Below are 21,686 nucleotides of genomic sequence, written 5' to 3'. Positions count from 1 at the left end.
GAGTAAGGTTTGTTCACAGCTTTGTAGTACTTTTACTCTATTCTATCATATTAAATGGACAATCTCACCGGAATGCTTACTCATTACTTTTAACTTGTACAGTAAAACCTCAATAACTCGACAGTCAACAACTGACAGAGAACACGCAAATTGGCGATTTTTTCCCAAACATTTAGTTTTATTGTTGAATATTCAACATTTTTTTAAGATTGTTTACTCGTGTAAAAATACTCATTTAAGTAATGAATCTATTTTGTAAAAATTTGTCTGTTATGTACTCATTTATTATATAAAACCCATTAAAAATTTCAATGTTCTTGATAGCTCGACAACCTTTGAGTCTGTTTTCTGCTTTTATGGTAACCAGCATGGTCTTTTTACAAAGAGCTATATAGGCTTAATACATACCAATGTATGCAAGAATACCCTTTACTTAAATTGAATTTTTTGCTTCGGGTTTGCAGGGGCCTTATCACCGCCACTGTTTTGAGTCCACTATCGTTTTATGGATTTTCTGTTTAAACTGTTTCTAGATAAATTGAGAATAGCACATACAATAAAAATTCCATGTGCGATTTGTGAACATTGATTAGCTATCAAAGAAGTCTTTGCCTTCCTCGCCATTAAATATTTATAAAAAGAATATAGATCAGTATTTTGGTATTTGTAATACCTTATTGTTCTTTCAGATTAATTCTTAACAGACAATCAAGAATATTGTTGAACATTTGTGCAAAAGAAAGATATTTTTAGTTTTTAAATTAAAAAAAGGTTGGTAAGGTAATGTAAAACCTTTGACTATTAAACGTTAAACGTTGCATCAATATTTAATTTATTTTTTTTGTTAGTTATGCAAACAAAATTAGCATCTCTACACCCAGATACTGATACTGATTATTATAATTTTATCATTCAGATTTTCAAACATAATTGAGAACGGTAAGGTTTTATTCTTTAATAAGTTCAAGGCTGCACAAAAATGTATTGATTGATTCAGTAATGAAATCAAGCAATAACTTTTTGTGGAATTATCTTACTACAGGATCAAACCTTATCATTCTCAATTATCTTACATGTTATTTTTCAACATTACTTCCAAAAATATGTTTTGTAAAATTGTTACCTTTTTGGTAATGGTGAGCTTAAGATATCTAAGAGTTTATTGCAGACATTTTTTTACCTAAAAAATTCAATTATTTATTCTTGTGATTGTAAATCTCAAGAAATTACTTTATACTTTATTAAGAGTTTTGTAGATCTGTAACCACATTTTTTTCAATAAATTCAATTGTGTATAGTATCTAATCTACTTATTAGGAATGGAAATGTATCAACCGATTAGGGTGAAATTTTGTTTTGGAAAATAATAGACCATTTTAGTCTAGGACTTATCCAAGTTATAGTAAAGTACATCTTTAAATAAAGCCCAATATTGTATCATTTCATCCATTATTAATTAATAACATATTTGAATAACTATTATAGTATCAAATATATTACACATTTATTGTATTTTAATGATTACTTATTAACATTAATCAGTAAAGAAAATTGACACTTTACACTTTGATGCACGTATACTTATATGGTCTAGTAAGGGCCTAAAATTAGTAGTTTTCATCACTAGGAGTGAAAGTGGCTCTTTATGGTAGGCAATCGTGTTTTACAAGCGAGGCACAGCCGAGCTTAGAAATACAACGAAGTACAGTACCAAAAAGACACTTTCGCTTTGTGTGATGAACAACTATTTTCATCGTACTGTGGAAATCACCTTCTAATCGTTACAAAATTATACCACATAATTTGAGGTTATTCAAAGTCATCATCAATATTTACATTCTGTTTACAAACATTTAAAATAACGTTTAATTAGCAGCGTTTTCAAACAAATTTTGAGGCTAGCAAACCGACAAATTTACCTTATGTTTTTTTCTGTTCCCTATTTGAAGTTAATCGTAAATGACAATTTTGCTTACGATTTAGAGAACTAAAAACGGCTGCTTTCTGGACAGTATGATGAAAAATATATTACCTGGTATCAATTGATAACATAATTACTTTATACGTTATTTAACATTAAAAATGTGATGTTTGGTTTAAGTTTTTATAGGAACATTATGCACACCATTATTTATCACCTTGTATTTTCACCATGTACAGTTATTGTACAGTTACGATATTGATAAGTAGCTATATAGATCTGATTAGTTTTATAATCTTATCTACCTATATTCTGTATATTCTTGTAGACATGTCTTTTAGTTTTCTAGGATGTTTTCTGTGCTAGTATATCGTAGAAACCTTATTCTAGTCTTATACAATAGATATGTCTATTACCTCTGCGGTTTCCTCACAGAAGTAGAATGAATGTTGGATATTTCACTTACGATTGTTAGCTCGCAAAGTAGAGTTTTTTAAAGAGTTGTCTCATGAGATATTTATTGTCCTGAATGTTGAAATCTTAGATCAGTAAATCGTCCAATGAGAATGTATTTTCCTTATATTTTCTTCAACGCCTTGTTAAAAATGTATTTTGTAACCATGAAACTATGTTTTAATAAAAATAAACGTTTGAATTGGTTGTTTTTTTGTTTTACATTGCCAAATTATGTGAGAATACCACTTTATGAATCAAGGGGTTCTAAGATTTAAATGGGTACTCAAAGCGCCCTAGCTTAGGCTGTGCTAGTCTTTATAATGTACTTTTATCTGGCTACAATTCACTTGAAATTATTCATTCACATTCTTAGGATTATTATGTACAAGGATAGGGATCAGCTAGCTTACCTGATAGATAGAGTCCAGATTAGCCTTGATTACACATAAAATACATGACACAACACAGAAAAACTTAATATTTCGTCCCAGTTAGGGACTTCATCAGAAGGGAGAAGAAAGAAAACTGGCAGTTACAGTTCAAATTCAAAAGTTCCACAATTCTTGAGTTTATATGTTTTCATTGGCAACAATCCATAGGGCCAGCTCATTTCAATCAATTTTACTGATTTGTACTTATGTAGGTAAACACAAACTAATTATTTTTCCTACAGTTACCTAACAATGTACATGATCTCTCACTGATTTGAGAAAGCAAAGTGGCCAATTCGCTCATTAGTGAGACAATGTTAACATTGTCTCACTCTAATTACTTTGTCTCACTCCAGATTTGCAACGTGAAGGCACGAAATAGTGAGCGCGTAACATGCAGGCAACGTCGTATGCGCGCGAAATACGTTGGCGGCACTGGCTGTAAATCAGCTGGTCAGCTGTTGTACTGTTGTATTTGTCACTTCACGTTCAATGTTATATTAAAAGTTCACTTCTGGGTAAAAATAGGTTATGTTTCTTCACCAATTTATTTGTTTTATGGTAACTGTAGGAAAAGTATAATGTGCAACTCGAGTTCAAAGTACAATTGCCTCACTCGAGAAACCACTCCTCACTCGCCTATGGCTCGTGAGTAAGGATTTCTCTCGAGTGAGTCAATTGCTCACTTTTCTCACTAGTTGCACAAATAACTATTGACAGGTTTTCAGAAAATTTGCATTGTTTTATTTGAAAATTGTATTACATATGCAATCTATAGCTCATTTTAACAATACAATATAATAACAAAACATATATATTAGTGCAGGAGAAGTATAAATAACATGAATACAAATTAAATAAGTTAATAATAGGTGTTTAAAGTTTATCACATTTTTAGAGAATTTATTACATTATGGTTTAACATTCACAAACTATCACGAAACATTCAATGAAATAATTTAAAAACAATGGAGAACACATATTTCATCACAGAAAAATTACAAATTTTATTAAAATACGGATCAGAACGATCCTCTAAAACTTCATACGTACTGTGACAAGCTAACCAAAGTGTAAAAGACAAGACTACACATGACATTAAATAAGAGTTAAACACATTTTCCAACACATCATGGACAAAACCCAAACAGTATAAATAATTACAATAAACATTTAAGTTCCCAAACACAGATTTCTTAAAGCATTTCTATCTACCTTATACTATAATGATTAATGTAACGTAAGTTTAAGCGTGCATGTTAGTTGAGGGCCGTTGATGTAAGTACAGCGACGCCTCTCTCGTAGAAGCTATGGTGGTCTTGGCCAGGGGCAATGTTGAGGTCTACAGTGAACAACAGTTCAGTTCTTGTAGAGTTGAGGTAAACGGGCAGAGACAACTTCCCTTGCCGGGCAACTTCTGTACCAGCAGAGGCTCTGGAACAACAAAAATACAATTAACCATGGAATTTTACACATGCTCTAACAAATACTCTATTTCTTTATTTACATGTCCGTTATAACCTTGTAACTTAATTAACTGGGTAGGTGAAAACATAACAAAAGAAAAAGAACATATAAAGTAGGATCACACTGGCAAATTTCTTATTACTAGGCGAGCACCCACTTGCCTAATGAGTGAATAATCTAAGTTTGCCCCAGATCCTACAGCAGGTGGATTCAGATAGGGCATTTTGAACCTATCTGAATGTAGGCCTAATGGTAATTAATTAAGTCTCCAAAAAGTGTTTCACTTTTAAGGCAAAATAATTTCTTTTTTAACCTAATCCAAGCAAAATCCACCAAACACAAGAGGGCCAAATTTTTAGATAAACAAATGGAAATATGTGGTTTTGAAGTTAAAATGCCAAAAAATTAACTGTAGCCTACAAAATATTTTTAGTTTACAAGAAATAGTAAAACTAATTAATTGCGCTATCTTACTTGGTCCAACGCAGTAGGGTGACTGGTAGATCCATCATGATTGTAGAGGTCAACAACAGCTGATTGTTGCGGCACTGAGCTCCTTGTAGTTTCAACCCTGTCAAACAAACTTGGCTATCAAAGACGAACAATTTGATTTCTTTAACATCATTGACAGTAACAAAGTAAAAGCTAGAATGGTAAAAATCAACAATGGCTATAATGTATGATGTGTTTGACACAGTACAATATGTTTTAAATTAATATACCCGGGGGTTTTTTACAAGATGCAATTTTGTTCTGTCTTTTGTTATTTTGTCAATATGGCAGACGTAAACACGCTCCACTACACAACAAACGCCACAACTACAACAAATACATGAATAAATACAACCCTGAGTCGTATGTGTCTCCAACTAATAAAAAAAAAAGGCAAATTATCGAAATAGTGGATTTTTTGTCAAAATTCTTTTTTATTTATTAGCTAAACGGTTTCAAATTAATTCTTGATTTTAACAATTTGACTCGAGTAATAAAATAAAAATTAAATGTATTGGAAAAAGGTAAATCAGAATTGAGATGATTTAAATCAAACCCCTTCTTTTGAACTGAATGGTATTGAGTGTTTTTGTGCTAATTTTGTCATTCTGGTTCATCAGAATCAAATGAGACGGGGGATATTTCTTTTACATAAGTACTTAACACAACCGGTAGGGTTTACCATTAGTAGCCTATTCAATAAGTTTGGTATATTGATTTAGCAGCCTCTTCATGGTACATCCTTTATATCATTTTTAAATTGTTAAAACATTTATGTCATTTTAAAAAGTAAATGATTTTCAGATTTTGAGTTTGTTCTTTAACAATATGAAAAACTGCCACTGGCATGATGCAGCCCAAAATAGAAAACGCAGCAACAAATATTTCACCGAGCGAGATTGACTTACCAATGACACCGAAGCTGCACTCGTCCACACTAGCCTCGTTTGAGTCTGTGATGGTGACATCCAGTATAAGTTCCTCCAGAGACCAGCTGTTAGCCTGGGCAATACATTGTCTGGTGGCTGTCACGTACGCCTCGGGGTTCAACAGACCACCCAGCCACACGGCCATTGTCTGTGGGCAAACACATAACTGAAGGGAACGTTTCAACTCTTAATATGATACTAATTGTACACTTTTTTAGGACCAGGACCCTACAGGTGGTGTTATGAGGACATTACTTACTGGGGTTACTATAGAATCTCAAGTATTCAGCCTTACATGTTATCTGAACCTATGAGTAGATCAAGTATATTGAAATCGCATACTACTTCCGTAAGATATAATTGTACACTGTAGATTGGAAAGTACATGATAGGCTTGCCACCTACACCAGCCTGACTACTCTCTTATTGTTTGAAAACTTTCATACCACACAATTCCCTATCTCATACCAGAATATCTCTCAGTTAACCCTCAAGTATTAACTAAAGTGCAAGGGAGTGGCGGAGTGATTATTGTTTTTAATAGGATATTAACGTTGAACGTGTTTTTATCAAACAGTGCCAGACAAATTGGTTGTAACTGGTTTGTTATTTGTTTATTTGAAAATCAAAAAGTGGTGTCAAAAGGTTGGTCTGTACACTAGTGGTTGTTGGAACCATCTAAAGAACCTATAGGAATGGGAGGGGGTTTTACTGTGCTTAGCAGAAAGATTTTTTGGTCATAAATAAAAAACTACAATTAAGTGGAAAATGCAAGTTAATAATATACTCTGACCAGCATAACAGTTTTTGTTGGAACATTTCGCATGTTAATTCCTTCTGATTCCTGAAGAATAGATTTTAAAATTAAGGTAAGCCACTTTCATTTTGTATTCGGACTTGGTTGTACCTTAATTTCCTTTGCTCCACCCTGGGACACAAGCTGGGATACTTTCTGCAGTTGTTTGACTCGTTGACTGAAGTCTGTGATCCATTGGATTACTGTACATCCTCGGGGAACTGTGTATCTGTCAATGATAACATTCTCATTAAACACACACAGTAAATGAGTAGTTTGTTCAAACAGTATTTCAAACCTAGCTGTCCTTGAACAGAGCGTTTAATGTATGAACCAACAAATACAAAGCTACTCCATAACATATCATCTAATTCCTTCTGCATTCTCCAGCAGCATTTTTCACAGGCTTAATAAAGTAGGTATAAGTGTTTAGCAGTCTTAATCAAGCGATGAAATGTCAAAACTTGAATTCTGGGAGATGATGTGTTGAACTGGTGAAAATACAGGGAGTCACTGTTAACTGTTTACAGACAAAACAAGCTCATAAATTGGCAGCCCTGCTTCCCCTACTTCATTACCAATGAGCTGCTATGCATTGAAGCATTGTTGTCTACGTCTACGTGTTTTGTATCAACACATTGATTAATTATTTAAATATATCAATATTTTCAAACTGTTATAAAGTATCGTTTACTTCACATGATAATATCACTAATACCTTCTCCAGCTCGCTGGCAGAATGCCTTTCACAAGATCGCTCAGCATAGCTCTGTGGTAGTTTGTCTGCTTCTTCTCTCCTTGGCAAATCGCCACCACATCCTCCAAATCATGAATGACATCTCTGAGCAGTTTTGCGCCAGAGTTCACTTCCCTCTCAAAGTATCGGTACAACGGATCTTTGATGTTTTCCACCGTACGTCTCAGGGTCTGAAACATCATCATAATTATATATATTTTGACAACACATCCAAAAACTTTTTAATCTATCATTCCTAAACACCCAACTGACAACATCAACATACATTATTGTTTTGTAGACCTTGTGAAGTACCAAATTTTAAGGGGGGTAAAAAAGTGTCAGGATTAAATAAACACCAGAACTTACTGTTTTTCATCCATAACAGCCTACTCATAGGCCTATGTGGTGGCCATAGTTTATACTATGGGCCAAAGAACGATGACTTAGTTTTAATCACAGTGAAGTATATGCACACACTCACACGAAATATTTATTAATAATAAATAGCACACCAATTCATAAAATAAAGTTAAACCAACCGATTTTACCGATATTTAATGCCGATGACGACACAACAAAACAAAACAAACCAGTGTTTCATTTCAACGGTCCCTGCTGTGACCACGAGTCATACCAACGATCACGCCGTTACCGCAAGTCATACCGACAATGACACAGTGATGGCAAGTCATACTGACGATCATGCCGTGATCGCAAGTCATTTCGGCCTAATTTATATTTTAGGAATCTGAAACTTTGATCAGAGTGGTGTACTACGCCGCAACCCTGATTTAGGCTGTGATTTAGAGGTAAGATACTCTGTACTGTACTGAAACAACATGGAAATTTAGCACTCCTAAATATTTGGATGGACTATATCCCAATCAGCCCATTACAAAGTGGGGCCTGGTTATGAAGTTTTCATACTTGAGTGGGCACTCTGTACCATATGTGTTAATCGTCTAAATCATCTTAATCATGTATCATCTGAATTGTAAACTGTCTTTCAGTGGGTGGTTACCTGCAAGTTGTTGGGCAGCAGCTGCAGCCAAGTCTGTGCTGAGTTGTGTAGAGTCCTCATCCATGCAGGTCTGCCGTCAGTGGCTTGGTCCAGACTGGGTGTATCCAGCCTCACAGCATCTTCACTCACATAAGCCAACTCATCTTCATCTTCCAGCTGCTGCATCTTCAGTAGCTTGCTCACCAAGTCAGTTCCTGCACAACAATCATGCAATAACATCTTCCTCAAGGCTTGATGGGCACGAGGGCACTCTAACGATGAGCTCAGTAGTTTTGTCAAGAACTCGAGTACGCTGCCACTGTGGCAAGTAGCATGCTTAGACATAAGTGCAGGTTGGCCTAATCTGCTGCAGAAGGCGATTTAAAACAAATAAAGGTACTGAACTGATGTACCGGTCAAGGGAGACATGATATTAATTTGGAATTAAATGGGTAAAAGTAAATCGTTGTTAACCTCAGAAAATTATATATTTTGAATAGACAAAATTGACTCTAAGTAAATGTAATTTTATTTCAAGGTGACAAGATCACTACAATTTTTGAAATTCTTTTATCAAATAACAATTTATCTTCTTAAATATAATTTGTAACGTCTAATTGTAATTTTTCCCTTTTGTTGGGCAGTTTAGCCCCACTCAAGGTTTGTGCTACATTTCAAAAGATAACCACTTTTAAGCCCTGGTCCCAGATCAGGATAGCTTAAGAACCAAATTTCAATTTAACATGTAACAAAAAGCTTTTAAAAAAATTGTTAAGGACATTTAAAATCTGTAGACACCCTAACATCTCAACTTTCAAAATGTCTCTTTTCAGGGCAGATGCATTTTAAATTTAATCAGATTCTAACTAAGCACCCATGATCTAATAAGGCTAATAAAGCTGGGTCAAACTTTTTGATTACGAGGCGAGCACAATATCTTCTTCAATAGCCAAAGCTATTAGTATTACTAACCCCTAGTTGTGAGTAGCACTTTTTCAGCGTTGTTCGGCAATCCCAACCATGAAGGTGTCTGTCTGTCTGCCAAGTTCTCTATCCAATGGAGGAAATCTCCTCTCTTTGCCCCATCTGGCATTGTAATGTGTCTGCAACATAGAATGCCAAAGAGAGTTAGTACATACAACAATTAAAATGTTATTGACGTCTTCTTTCAAAGAGTTTAATACAATGAGCTAAGTGATTGATTCTTCATTGTCGCAGGATGGGATTGAAATATAAACTACAATTTTTTGGTACAGAAATCTGACAGGGGAAGCGTTGCAACATTCATGAGGAGTGAACAAAGCCGATAATGGTTTTCCAGTGAGGATGAAAATCGCTCCGCCAATTAGTAAAGGTCTACAAAAGTTTTGAACCCAGGACGATAGTTGGCCCAAGGATCGGTTCGGGCTAGAAATAATTTTCACAAAAAGCTCGCGTCAGTTCATTTTGTTAGAGATGTGCAAGCGGGTCTATTTTCAAACAGAGCTTTTTAGATTCAGGAATTTAGGTTCAACGTTTCACCTTGATTGTGTGAGTTATAATAATGTACAATATTACACAAACCAACTATGTAACCATTGATATTTTTGTTTACTTATACTTTAAGCAACCTGATTTTGGCTCAACCTTTTTGTCCAATCCTCAAGTAAACTATTCAGGCCCGCAGAGCCACCTACTCTATTACACACACCTGCCACTGCCGTCCAGGTTGGCCACCAGAGCAAAGTCTGCCTCGAAGCTCCTAGCAGTGAACAGTTTAGAGAGGAAGGACAGTAGCAGTCTCTGGTCAAAGTCATTGTCTATCTTGCCTCCGTAAATAGACTGGGACAACAGTGTCACTAGTGCGTCCCACGGCACCTTGGCTGGGGGCAGATTGTTGCGACCCTACAGACAAACACATTCTCTGAGTCATTTAACCATATTTAGAAAAGTTTAATGCTCAAACCAAACAAATTCATTGGTGGCAGAAGAAAAAGAAAAGCATCCTATTACAACTATTCTGAGAAAGTAAACTTATTCGATTATTTTCCCTTAAATATAACTGGCTAAAATAAATAAAATTTTAAATAGACAACAGGATCAGCAGATAAAGATTAATGTCTTTTGCCTATTAATTATCTGGCCGATAACAAAAAAATTTACTGAAAAATAGAATAATTTAATCGCTATGCGTTCTCTGGTTCGTAGGGATAGTAGTTGATTTAAATAAAAATAAACAATTTAACAATTAGTAAATGAAGAATTGGCACAAAATTATTGCAAATATAAAACTACAACACAGCCTACCATTGCAATTGTGTCTATCCAGGTATCCAGAGTATCACAAGCCACTCGAAGGTCACTCTCGTTAAACTCGTAATACTTGGCCCAGCCGAGTGGCACGTAGCGTAGTCGCTCCTGTACGATGGCGTGGAACCAAGCTAGCAGGAAGTAGAGGCGAGCTCGCTCATTGGGTGCCTTCATCATGCGAGACGCAGGAACCTGCAATGAAACCAACATTTAAACATTAAAAACTATCACATTGATCTACACTCATACTGTGTATGGATACAAGACAATATAGGCCTAGAATCAATGATAACCTACAAAACTGAGCAAAGTGATGTGTATTTCGCAAACAAATATTTTGAAAGCTCATATAAATGTCAAGTCATAATTAATTTCATAGTAGTACATAATTACAACTTATTTATAATAAGTTATAATAATTATGTACAATAGTACATAATTATTTTGCAGAAAAAAAGAATTATTCACTGAACTTTTAGTGTTGAAATTGTTTCTTTGTTTAATGATAAATATAAAATGTGTTTTTCTAAATATGTGCAGTGCATAGGCTATTTGATATTAGTTAATAAAATATTCATTTGACTTTGATCAACATTGTTTATTTATGGACTCATTAACAATAATTATAATACCTCAATTTTGCTCGACAGATAGTTTTATCCATAGTATAATCAATAATTGGTTTATAAAATATTAAATATGTACAGCTGAATGAAAAAAATTACAGCTTACAATTTTCAATTAGTGCAAAGACCTTAATATTGTAGTTAAGAGTGAAACCCATAAAATCCTTACTTCTAGTTAAAATATTATTTTTATTTAGAGAAGGTCTTGATGTTTTTTATTCTCTACAGACACACAACATACATTGAACAAATTTGTATTTGTAATAAAAACTAGTGGCGTGTCAAAACTGAACAGTATAAAAAGTTAAATCTAATTTAGTTTGAGGTTAATGGTGTAGCACTAAGGAAGAGCTCTTCCTTAGTTGAAAATGCTGTCAGTGACAGTGAAATATTCTAATGTTTTGTGTATATAGTGTTAAGTTTTGTTTTGTGTTTCCTGTGCCAGTTTGGACTCTTTCCCATTCAGGTAAGCCTGCTATCCTCAAAAAATCCTAATAAATCTAATTTAGTGTTTGTTCTTAGTAAAAGTTTTTTTTACATTTTTTCTTCTTTCTTTATTAAGGCGACTTACAGTTAACCTCTAAAAAACTAACAATAATAATTAAAAATTAACAAAATAAAACACCAAAGATTACAATAAACAAATAAGTGTAACAACATTACATAATATATTTATTTCCCTAACACACAATCACACACACATAAACCCTCTGCTGCACCCAGGCCTAATGCACGCCATCTCGTCAAGCCACGGACATTCGGTCAAGGTGTAGCAACAGATTAAAAGGACAGCCATTTAAAGTGTGCTAGTTACATATTCATGTTTCATGTGTCATGTTGATGGTCAGAAGTCAAATTTCTTTCAGTTTTGAATGCATGATAAATATTTAATTATAACCCCTGTCTATATTATTTGTATCCTTAACCAAGTTTTGTTTGGATATCGATATTTAGGATTAAGGATTGGATTTTTTAATTGTTTTGTTTTAAGATTGCAGATTTCTGTATTTGACCATCGCTAACACGTACCGTACTGAATGTTCGCAGCAGGTTCGCCCTGATACCAGGAGGAGGTTCAACTACAAAGATGCGACCAGCCCTCAGCAAGTTGACGGGCAGCTTGGGGTTGATCTCCATGGTGAGGAACAGACGGAAGTTAGCATGAGGTTGTAGACTGTGCAGCTTCTTCTCTAACTGTACCAGCCAATGAGGCGCAAGGTGTACGTTCTTCAGTAACACCCACCTGTAGGAACACATTTGCTACAGTACAGTACAAACACGTAAAACTAAGAAAACATTATCATAAAATAATAAAAATAATATGAATATTTAAGACAATTATTAGATAATTAACGGTTCTTTGGTATTATACTAGGCCACATATTTTACAGCACCATGGTTATGTTAGGTTGGATTATCATAAATATGTTCGTAGGACTCTCCTCCTTTCGTTATGAATCAAACTATACCAGATGAGTCATACTTTCTATTTATGATAACCCAACCTAACATAACCGCCGCAGCGCGCTGTATAAGGAAGGTCTCCTTATAATACCAAAGTACCAAATTATCACTACTAATTTACAAAAAAATATGTTGATTGTACATTTATACCTATGAAGAGTGATTTACCTAATTTAATCAGGCTAAAATATATCTATAAAAGTAGCCTGTTTCAAGTTCATTTTATTAAGCTTCGTACATACATTTTTCATGGTTTGACAGTGGTTGAAAAATTAATTGGGAGGCGACCAGTTGTCAAATTACAATTTACATTAAAAGCCAGTATAAAGAAAGTTAGAAAGCCAAGTGTTGGGGTCTTTCCAAAGGGTCCTCTAGAAAAAAATCAAAGGCTAGGGGGGGGGGCTGAAGTCCTAAAGGGAATTAACATTTTAATTTCCATTTGTCCGCTAGATCATACACTTTGATAAAATATTGATAACGCTGACACTCACTTGCCAGATCTGACAGCCACGTTGATCACACTGTCCGCCTGGTTGAAGCCCTCCGCAGAGCCGATGGCAATGCTTGCAATCTGTTTACTCTTCTCTGCGGCCAGGTCGTCCACACGAGAGCTGGCGTCAAACCCAGGCACTGAACACAGCAGCACTGGTACTCCCGCACTGATCTCTGTCTCCACTGTAGGCAATACAACTTGTGAGAGATGTTCCAAACACATAGACTTATCTTTACTTGGTACCACTGACTTAGGATACAGAGCTAGGAATCCCATTTATGTGAATCAGCTAAATCCAACCTCTCATTCCAAAAGAATATGTATGAATGAGTCACTCACACAATGTGCTACAAAATTACATTTTCTCCTTCAGTTGTTTGAACTATTATGGTAGAATATCAACAACCACTAACCAATATCCCCGAGGTCCAATTCCCGCTCGGCTGCTTGAGTGAAATGTTCCCCGAGAACTTCAGACACAAATACATGTCCAGCAGCCATTACTCTGTCTGGCCGGAACGCCTGCAAACAAACAACACTCACATAAGTAGCCACACTTAATTTAATATTTTAAATGTATAAATTTGTTGTGTTGGAGTTGGAATTGTTTAAAAAGCAATCATCTACAAACGGTTTTCTTTCACCATTATTTGTTCCTGAATGGTTACTGAAAAAGGTTCTTGAAATACAAAGTAGCAATAAAAAATGATGGTAAAATCATAAATTTCCTAAACTCAGGTGAGTTTACACAAGTAAACCTTTTAATATTGTAGATTGGATTAACTGAGGCTAACTATCCAGGGTGCGTATTTTAAAGGCTAACTAACGTAAGTGAATGATGAATCTTGAATTAATTATTATTCAGAAAGATTCTGCTAAGCAACAAATATCAATTCCAATAGCTTATGGAAAAGAATTTCCTCCAAGATCCCATACGTAGGATTAGGTCTAATAGAAGAGTATTCTCTTTTTGGAACTCATAAAAAGGATTTCTCCTAGAGCTCAGTAGTATTCCTTTCTGAAACTCATGAAGATGTAATTCCTCCTTGAGCTTATGAAGGGTTACTTGTTACTTCTTTTAGCTCTCATGGAAGGATTCCAAGAGAAGTTCCTTCTAGAGTTTCGTCAAAGTGTATTACCTCCTCCACAGCTCATCTAGATAGGCTACACCATGATTGGACCCACCTGTATGACCAGCAGCTGATGCATGGCCGTCTGTACAGCTGTCAATGGCTTCTCCTCCTGCCACAGCCTAGGCACTGCTTGCTCCGGGGTTCCTTGTTGTAGCCAAGCACCAAACTCTGGCATCTCGTCTATCTTCTTCTGCATCCCTCGAAAAGCTGGCATTCTGTACAATATAAAAGTTGATTTTACATTAGGTTCTCACAACAAAGCAGTATCAAGTATCGAATTAGGACCACCACATTTTAGTTTTAAGAGTTAACCAATATCTAGATTCTAAATCCAACTGATTAATTTCCAAACACTTAAACTGACCTTGTAGAAAGCCGCAGCATCGCTTCAGCTTGTTCCTGAGTGAGGCCGTCGATGCTGGGAACCTGCTCATTGCCTGTGACACCCTCTTTGCCTCTCAGGAAGAAGTGGAACTCCTGGTCCAAGGATGGCTCTGACGGTACACCCTTCAGATGGATTCGACACAACAGGAGAGCCAACACAAGGTGATCAGTGTGTAACATCCCACGAGCCACACGCTCATAACACACCTGGACAAAACAGTGAGATTAGTGATGCTTGGCACAGTCCAGGCAGATGAACAAACCAATAAACCTACCTAAAGGTTGGGCTACACTTGACAGGAAATATGAAAAAGAAACGGACAGACGTTTTTTTGTGAATCCTTTAAAGAACATTTGATGATTCGATTAAGGTAAAGAAGCATTAAGGTTAAGTGTAAGAGAGAGCCATGTGGCTCTAACTTTGCCTAGGTGTAAATAAACAATTTCTCATTTTATTTCATTTAATTTAATTTTCAATTGACATTTACTAGCTGTGGTGTTTTCTTTTTATGTGTGTTGTATTTTTTCCCATCTAGCTTTTAGCTACAGCCACTTGGACAAAACTAGGCAAGAAAGAAGACAAAAAGGGGAAACTGACAGGAATATCCCGATGCTCTATCAGGAATTCTTCAGTTACCTGCGCCTGTAAACAAAAGAAAATGTCCCTGCCAGTTTCCTTTCCGTGCCCTGTATAGTATAGTATGAGTATAGGCCCTACTGCCAGAATCAACCTTTGTCGTTTGCTTTCCTTTTCATGTACAGTCTGTTTTTTTTTTCTGTCTAGTGAATCTATAATGCTCATTATGTGGTTTTGGAGTAATGCGGTACATTCCAACTGTTACAAAGTCACAATATGGGTAGTTTGCCACTTACATTAAACAGCTGCTTGGTGATGACTGCCAGACGCTGACTATAGTCTGAGATGTCTGTGAGATGTTTGTTGTTAAACAACACAGAGTTGAAGATGTCCAAGAAGAACTTGAGAGAATACTGATACAGGAAGTGGACCTGGTTCAGACTGTCCATGGTGAAGTACATGTTGCTGCAAGCCTGCAAACAGTCATATATGTTTAAACTTCATTGTTAGTGATGGTAATTGTTAAATCATTAGACTATCTTACTTCCGGCTGTAGTCTGCATTTTCACCAGCAGGTTTTTTTCCTAGGGCGCTAGGCATGAGCCTGAGATTGTTTTTTTTTTACATGACTTCAGGCTAGACCTAGGGGTTGCGGCATAATCACTTGTATAGAATCCATTGGTGATTTGGCGGGATTTGAACCTGGGACCTCAGGGACCTAAGTCCCGTGCTCTATCCACTAGACCAGCTCACTCCTCAAAAACATCATGAGCATTTATTATTACATTTATATTTATTTATTTATATGACGATTATTTGTTTTGTTATTTTCTTCAGCAGGTGCTGACTAAGTGTGCAACATATCAAAACATCAAATAAATAAACACATAAAACACAATCTATAACAAACAAGGATATCGTTATCATACCGATCAGTTACTGATATGATAAGCACTGATTAGAACTGATCGGTATCTTTTCAGGTTAAAGTTTTGTTAAAGGAAAGACTCTAGGCCAAGATTTTGAATTGTAGAACTAGAAAAAAAACACTCTACCACTTTCTCTACACTTAACAAATACCCTAAATATTGTGTGCACAGTGTCTCTTCTGTATGTTCTCTTTGGACTACCCACACTACTTCAAGGTAAGCTAGCTGCTATCTTTCTTGATCGGTATCTTTGTTTTGTTACGAGTTATGTTTGTGTTTTGTGTCTTGTTTAATGTGTTAAAAGCGGATAGGGGGTTGCCTCAACGTACTTGCTGTAGTGTATAGTCACTGCACACGGAATCAGAACATTATTTTGTGGTACCCATCTGTCCACATAGAAGGTGGGATAACGTGGAAGATAATTGAGTCCTGCTAACTGAGTCTGGACTCAAGGTTAAATAATTGAGTAATACTTTTATAATGCCTAAAGTTCAGAAGTAATATAAAACTAAATCAAACAATTCACCAACCTGAGACAAAGGTTTGTACTGTTGAGAGACTGTTTCGATTTCAGCGATGACCTTATCAGTCTCTTCGACCTTGAGTCCGATATCAGCCGCTTCTTGTTTCAACGTCTCCAAGGTTGTGATAACTGAATCGTCGTCCAGAATTTTACCCTTTGCTTCATTGAGGGCCTGCAGAAGAGACTTCTCCAACTGACGAAGTCGCAAGTGGAACTCACCTATTTCATGAAATTTGACTTTAAAACTTTATCATGAAACTTTATCAATGAAAAGTTTTATTGGATTGGTTTGAAAAGCTTCAAAAATTTTTGTTTGCCAATTTTTTTTAGATCAGTAAAAAAAAAATGTCTAAATTGTTTGTTTAAGAAATTGTGGATATCTGATAAACAAAGCATTCTTGGAAATAAATTCATTTTGATTTTCTCTTGATTTTTACCTGTATAACCATTTTCCGTTGTTTGGCACTTCACTAACTGAACACTCTGTACAGTCAAAACTAGTCGCCCTATAGCAAATTGTTGATTACAGGTACATGGACCATTTAACTAACTTCTTCCAAACGTAGCATCTAACATACCTTGCAGTTTGAGCAGATCAGATCTCTTCGCGTCAATGTCCGGTCGTTCCGCCTTGAGCACCTGATTAAGACACTGGGACTGTAGCGAGCTCCGTGTCACTGTGAAGTTGACGAACGTGACTCTGGAGCAGATATCCGGAGGAAACTCCACTGTCGGGTCTCGAGTTGACAGGAAAATGATGAATGTGGGTGACAGATCAATGTCTTGGTCTCCCAACGTGATCAGCACTCGCCCTCCAGTACGGCGCAGCTCTCGGTTCAGCACAGGGTTCAGGATGGGGTCGTAGTTTTCAACGTCCTTTCAAACAAAATTGTTGTGGTTAGTTCCTCCAATGAAATTATTGTGTGCGGGAATGCATGCCAAAATATTTTTGGGCTTCAAAAGAGATTAGAATTATAGCCAAAATACACCCAAGATAACTAAAACCATCTTCTATGGATTTTAAGTAGGGATGGACGAGATTGAATTTTTAGTTCGAGACGAGACGAGACGAGATTTTTTATTTCTCATAAAATTTTGAGACGAGATCGAGACGGGATTTCCCTTCTCATACACAACGGGAAATGCACGTTCAAAATTTTTACCTGATTTTGTAACATTGTTAGATGACTGTTTAAATACAAAAATAATGATAATAGGCAAGAATATTTACAATCTTTTATTAAAAAAACATCAGCATAACATTTTTTTTTTTAATCACGCCTAACTTAAAGCAATATTAATTTTTATAAAATAGTTACTTCTTTTGACTTTTTATAGTAATAAAACATTCCTCACACTGCTTACACTTAACAAAACTTCTCAAATGTTATTAAAGTAATATTATTAAAATAATTAGAGTAATATTTACATTTATAGAATTAATTAAATAAGAACGCCTTCGCAAAGGAAACGCAACTACAACACGCTCCTGTATTGCGGGTATTGCATTGATTTTCTGCAGGCGTTTTTAATTTTTTTTTTTTTTTTTTTTTTTTTTTTTATTCTCGTCTCGATAAAAATCGCGGCCAAAAAGAAATCTCCTCTCGTGTAACGAGATTTAAAATTTCCCGAAAATTTCCCGAAATTTCGAGACTTGACCATCCCTAATTTTAAGTTTTAACATTTTAAGATCAGATCACTATATACTTGAAATGGTCTTTTTCCATTCTTCCATTCTTAGGGAGGGTCACACAGATTTGATGTACAAAAATGTGTAAAATTGATGTAAAAAAAAAAACACTAATCATTGGAGCTTAATTAAGCCTTCTTAGCCATATGTTTATTCGTTTATTGACAACTGTTTGAAGCATCACTTCAGTGTATTGGTCCAAAATTGTCTAGCTTGGTTCCAGATTTAAAAAACTTCAACTTCCAGAAATGTAAAATTTTCTGCAACCCAACAAATTAAAAAAAAATCGTGAAGGATGGTTGCAGACAAACGTTTTCATTCTTTGAATGAATATTTGAAATGTTAAAATTGTTTTGTTCGGTTTTGAAGTTTTTAGTGTCATAATATTGACATTTGTCCTGTCATTTTATGAAGACATTCTGTAAATAGATAAAAACTTTGCTATCTGTTAATTAAAATCCTATTATAAAAAGTCTTAACTAAAAAAACCATCAATACCTGCACAAGAAGAGGGTTTCCAAAACGCAGAGCAGATTCCAAATTCTTGCGGAAAGAGTCGTTTAAGAAACTCGTTTTGGTGATCTTGCGGTCTCGGAACTCGTTCATGATGAACTCCGTAGCTTGACCTGACGGGTCAATGATGAGCGGATAGCGGTTGAATCTCTGAATGAAAAAATGTAGATAAATTATAAATGCACTCAAAGTAAAACTTGAATACACTGTCTTTGCTTTGGGATTAAAAATTATTAACATGGTTTAATCCTTTTGTTTGACCAATACCCATAATACTTCAATTTGTATGTTTAATATTAACAGGTGTAACTGTGTGCGGTGTGTGTGCTTTGTTTCAGTTTTACATTGATTGATATACAATATGGATACACAACTAAAATATAAAAAAAATTGTTCCAGCAAGTTGAGCACACAAAAAGTCTGTAACACAATTATTTGATATTTTGCTCCAGGGGGACTTGCTCTTTCAGAAGGAAGTAGTTGAATAGCAGAACAAAGTTCAAAAATCATTATGTTTGCCTACCCTCTATTAGTACTAATTAATATTTACTATACCTTACAGTTAAAATTTGTTTGGTTAATATTTTTTGATTTTCCAACTTTGGCTGGGCTTGTCTACTAACCTTGGTTTAGATAAAAGAGTCTTTTTGGAAACTTGATAAATTGCCGCACTTGCCAAATCTCACGTTTGAAAAAGTGCCACTTTGCCTGGTTAAAAGTTGCAGAAATAAATATTTCTTTAATGAACTGTGATGAAGTATGCTCAAAATTATTTCCTCTTATTGTACCAATAAAGCCTTTCTAATATAGATTTACAATACCTTAAGCATGATAGCATTCTCAGTACACAAGTCGTCTGTAGGAAGTGCGTTTGCTTGCCAACGTAACCTGTCGTCTGGGTTGCTGAGGTACTCGGTAAGAGCAATGTCCGGGCGGAAACTGAGGCCAGCCTGGGTCAGGTGCTGACACCACGCGGAGAACAGGTTGTGTCGGTACTGCCAACATAACAGAGCTGTAGTAGTTATATAAATGTATGGTTATATATGGAATAAAGACATTTTCAACTCAATCCAACAAAGTTTAAGTGATTATGGTTCGCAATGAACCATAAACATAACAGAGCAATAAGCCCTAAAGGTTAAGGGCTATATATTTATAAAATAAATTCATTCTAAAACAATTAGCATAAAGCCACACTTTTTTAAAATATTACAAACTGACCCCTCTAAAAATTGTGTTTAGGGGAAAAATCAGAACATTAAATATAATTATTTTTACGGAAAAATAAAATTTTGGGACTAAACACTGCACAATCCTGTTATGAACCATCATCTACCTAGTAATATTTGAATAGCCTATAACCAAACATTTTTAAACTACACTAGTTTCTAATTTTTATTTTCAAAACAAGTAGCCTATACAACAGTTTTACAAAGATAGGCACCATGTAAATGTGTATTCAGATTACAGTTTGATGTTGTACTCACATGTTGGTCAAAGTACCCAGCGTAGGCTAGGTAGGCGGAGGACAGCAGCACGTCTCCAATGATAGTGGCCATCTGAGACTTGAACGTCTCACTGGTTGCCTCCCACCTCTCACGCTCAATACCTAGAGACTTGAGTAGTGCGATGGATCTGTCCACCTGTAAAACACACTTTACTGTGAGACAAACTAGAGAGGCTAAGCATAACTTCCATGGAAATACAACACAGATATTTTTTCAGCTTTGCACCCTCATGACATCTACGTGTCTCAAGAGATCTCATGCAAGGACACTCAAACATGTGGAAGGTTGAACTAGCTCACAGCATTTACTGCACAAAATACTCTTAAATAGCAATTCCTTCTTGTTCAAGTGGCCACAAAAACTTCAAAAAACTGTATTTAATAGTTACAAAGAACGAACAATAATTGCTTAAGACATTTTTTCTTTCCAAGAAACTAGTCACAAAATAGATCGTATTTTTATCCTCGTACCTTAGCCTTCACACAGTCCAGGTCCGTCTTGATGATTGACGCCTCCTCTACCAGTAGTCTGTATTCCTCCTTGTACGCTGCGATGCTCTCCTCCAGTTTGGCTATCAGTGTCGTCGTCGCTTCACCTTTCGTCTGGTTCTCCGTGGCTTGCATCTGCAGCGATCGCAACTCTTCCCTCAGCGGTTCCACCTTCTTCAGCATGTCAGCGTAACTCACCTGAATGTAACACAGATGAGAGCGTCTGATATTTTGAGGAATATTATTTAAGCTTCAAAATACTTGTGGATTAATTGGCTTTTGAAATAAGTTATTATATTATAAAACTTCTTCAAGCAGCCGAACCCCCAAAGTTGTAAAATCCTTTAGTGATACTCATTATACAATACTAAAGAAAATACTTGTGTTATTTATCTTAAAATAAAATCTAAAAGAAAATTGTGTCCCCCTCACAAAGCTAACTCTAAACCCATTGACGACGACTCTTACGTGTGTAGCCCATCACAGCATTTTGCCGCGAGATAGTCTGCTAACCTGCTGGCCCTCAAGTAGTACATCAAATCCAACATACGAGCGCTAGTATCGTTGTGTGCTTATAGTGACAATCGACCTGTTCGGCTGAGGGTGACATGGTAGCTAAGTTGGCTAAGGCATTGCACTAACGAGTGTAGCGATGAGGTCTTCCTACATGCGCATGTTCGAATCCCCTACATGTGCAATCCATATTGAATTTGCTAATGTGTGGCTTAGCTGGAATGCAGGGCCCACCTAAAATAAACGGTGTCTGGCTTGGGTAGAAATTGTTGAAGGTGTTAGTAAGATTAATGAGTATTGCACACAACACTTGTTAAGCATCTTT

The 21,686-nt window shown here is 35.7% G+C and overlaps 1 protein-coding gene across 2 annotated transcripts in view; it reads right to left on the bottom strand.

Moving 5' to 3' along the window:
• Positions 1 to 3,553: 3,553 nt before the first annotated feature.
• The window catches only part of LOC128996566 (dynein heavy chain, cytoplasmic-like), a 93,949-nt gene continuing 75,816 nt past the window's right edge, over positions 3,554 to 21,686 (bottom strand). For both annotated transcript variants that reach the window (XM_054421960.1, XM_054421961.1), the window contains 21 exons: positions 20,831 to 21,046; positions 20,340 to 20,495; positions 19,674 to 19,847; positions 18,838 to 19,002; positions 17,228 to 17,525; positions 16,657 to 16,868; positions 15,494 to 15,670; positions 14,601 to 14,827; positions 14,289 to 14,451; positions 13,517 to 13,625; positions 13,102 to 13,285; positions 12,176 to 12,389; positions 10,518 to 10,712; positions 9,922 to 10,115; positions 9,204 to 9,334; positions 8,253 to 8,446; positions 7,211 to 7,419; positions 6,604 to 6,721; positions 5,676 to 5,844; positions 4,750 to 4,846; positions 3,554 to 4,242 (listed from right to left, as the gene is read on the bottom strand). In XM_054421960.1, coding sequence (XP_054277935.1) covers positions 4,068 to 4,242; positions 4,750 to 4,846; positions 5,676 to 5,844; positions 6,604 to 6,721; positions 7,211 to 7,419; positions 8,253 to 8,446; positions 9,204 to 9,334; positions 9,922 to 10,115; positions 10,518 to 10,712; positions 12,176 to 12,389; positions 13,102 to 13,285; positions 13,517 to 13,625; positions 14,289 to 14,451; positions 14,601 to 14,827; positions 15,494 to 15,670; positions 16,657 to 16,868; positions 17,228 to 17,525; positions 18,838 to 19,002; positions 19,674 to 19,847; positions 20,340 to 20,495; positions 20,831 to 21,046 — 3,777 coding nt within the window. In that variant the 3' untranslated portion in view covers positions 3,554 to 4,067. The remainder of the gene's footprint in view (positions 4,243 to 4,749; positions 4,847 to 5,675; positions 5,845 to 6,603; positions 6,722 to 7,210; positions 7,420 to 8,252; positions 8,447 to 9,203; positions 9,335 to 9,921; positions 10,116 to 10,517; positions 10,713 to 12,175; positions 12,390 to 13,101; positions 13,286 to 13,516; positions 13,626 to 14,288; positions 14,452 to 14,600; positions 14,828 to 15,493; positions 15,671 to 16,656; positions 16,869 to 17,227; positions 17,526 to 18,837; positions 19,003 to 19,673; positions 19,848 to 20,339; positions 20,496 to 20,830; positions 21,047 to 21,686) is intronic.

The sequence above is a fragment of the Macrosteles quadrilineatus genome, unplaced genomic scaffold (assembly GCF_028750875.1).
Source record: "Macrosteles quadrilineatus isolate MER2022 unplaced genomic scaffold, UCM_ALF_1.0 Scaffold_6__1_contigs__length_79288215, whole genome shotgun sequence".
Classification (NCBI taxonomy): domain Eukaryota; kingdom Metazoa; phylum Arthropoda; class Insecta; order Hemiptera; family Cicadellidae; genus Macrosteles; species Macrosteles quadrilineatus.
This window is presented reverse-complemented; position numbering and strand designations above follow the sequence as displayed.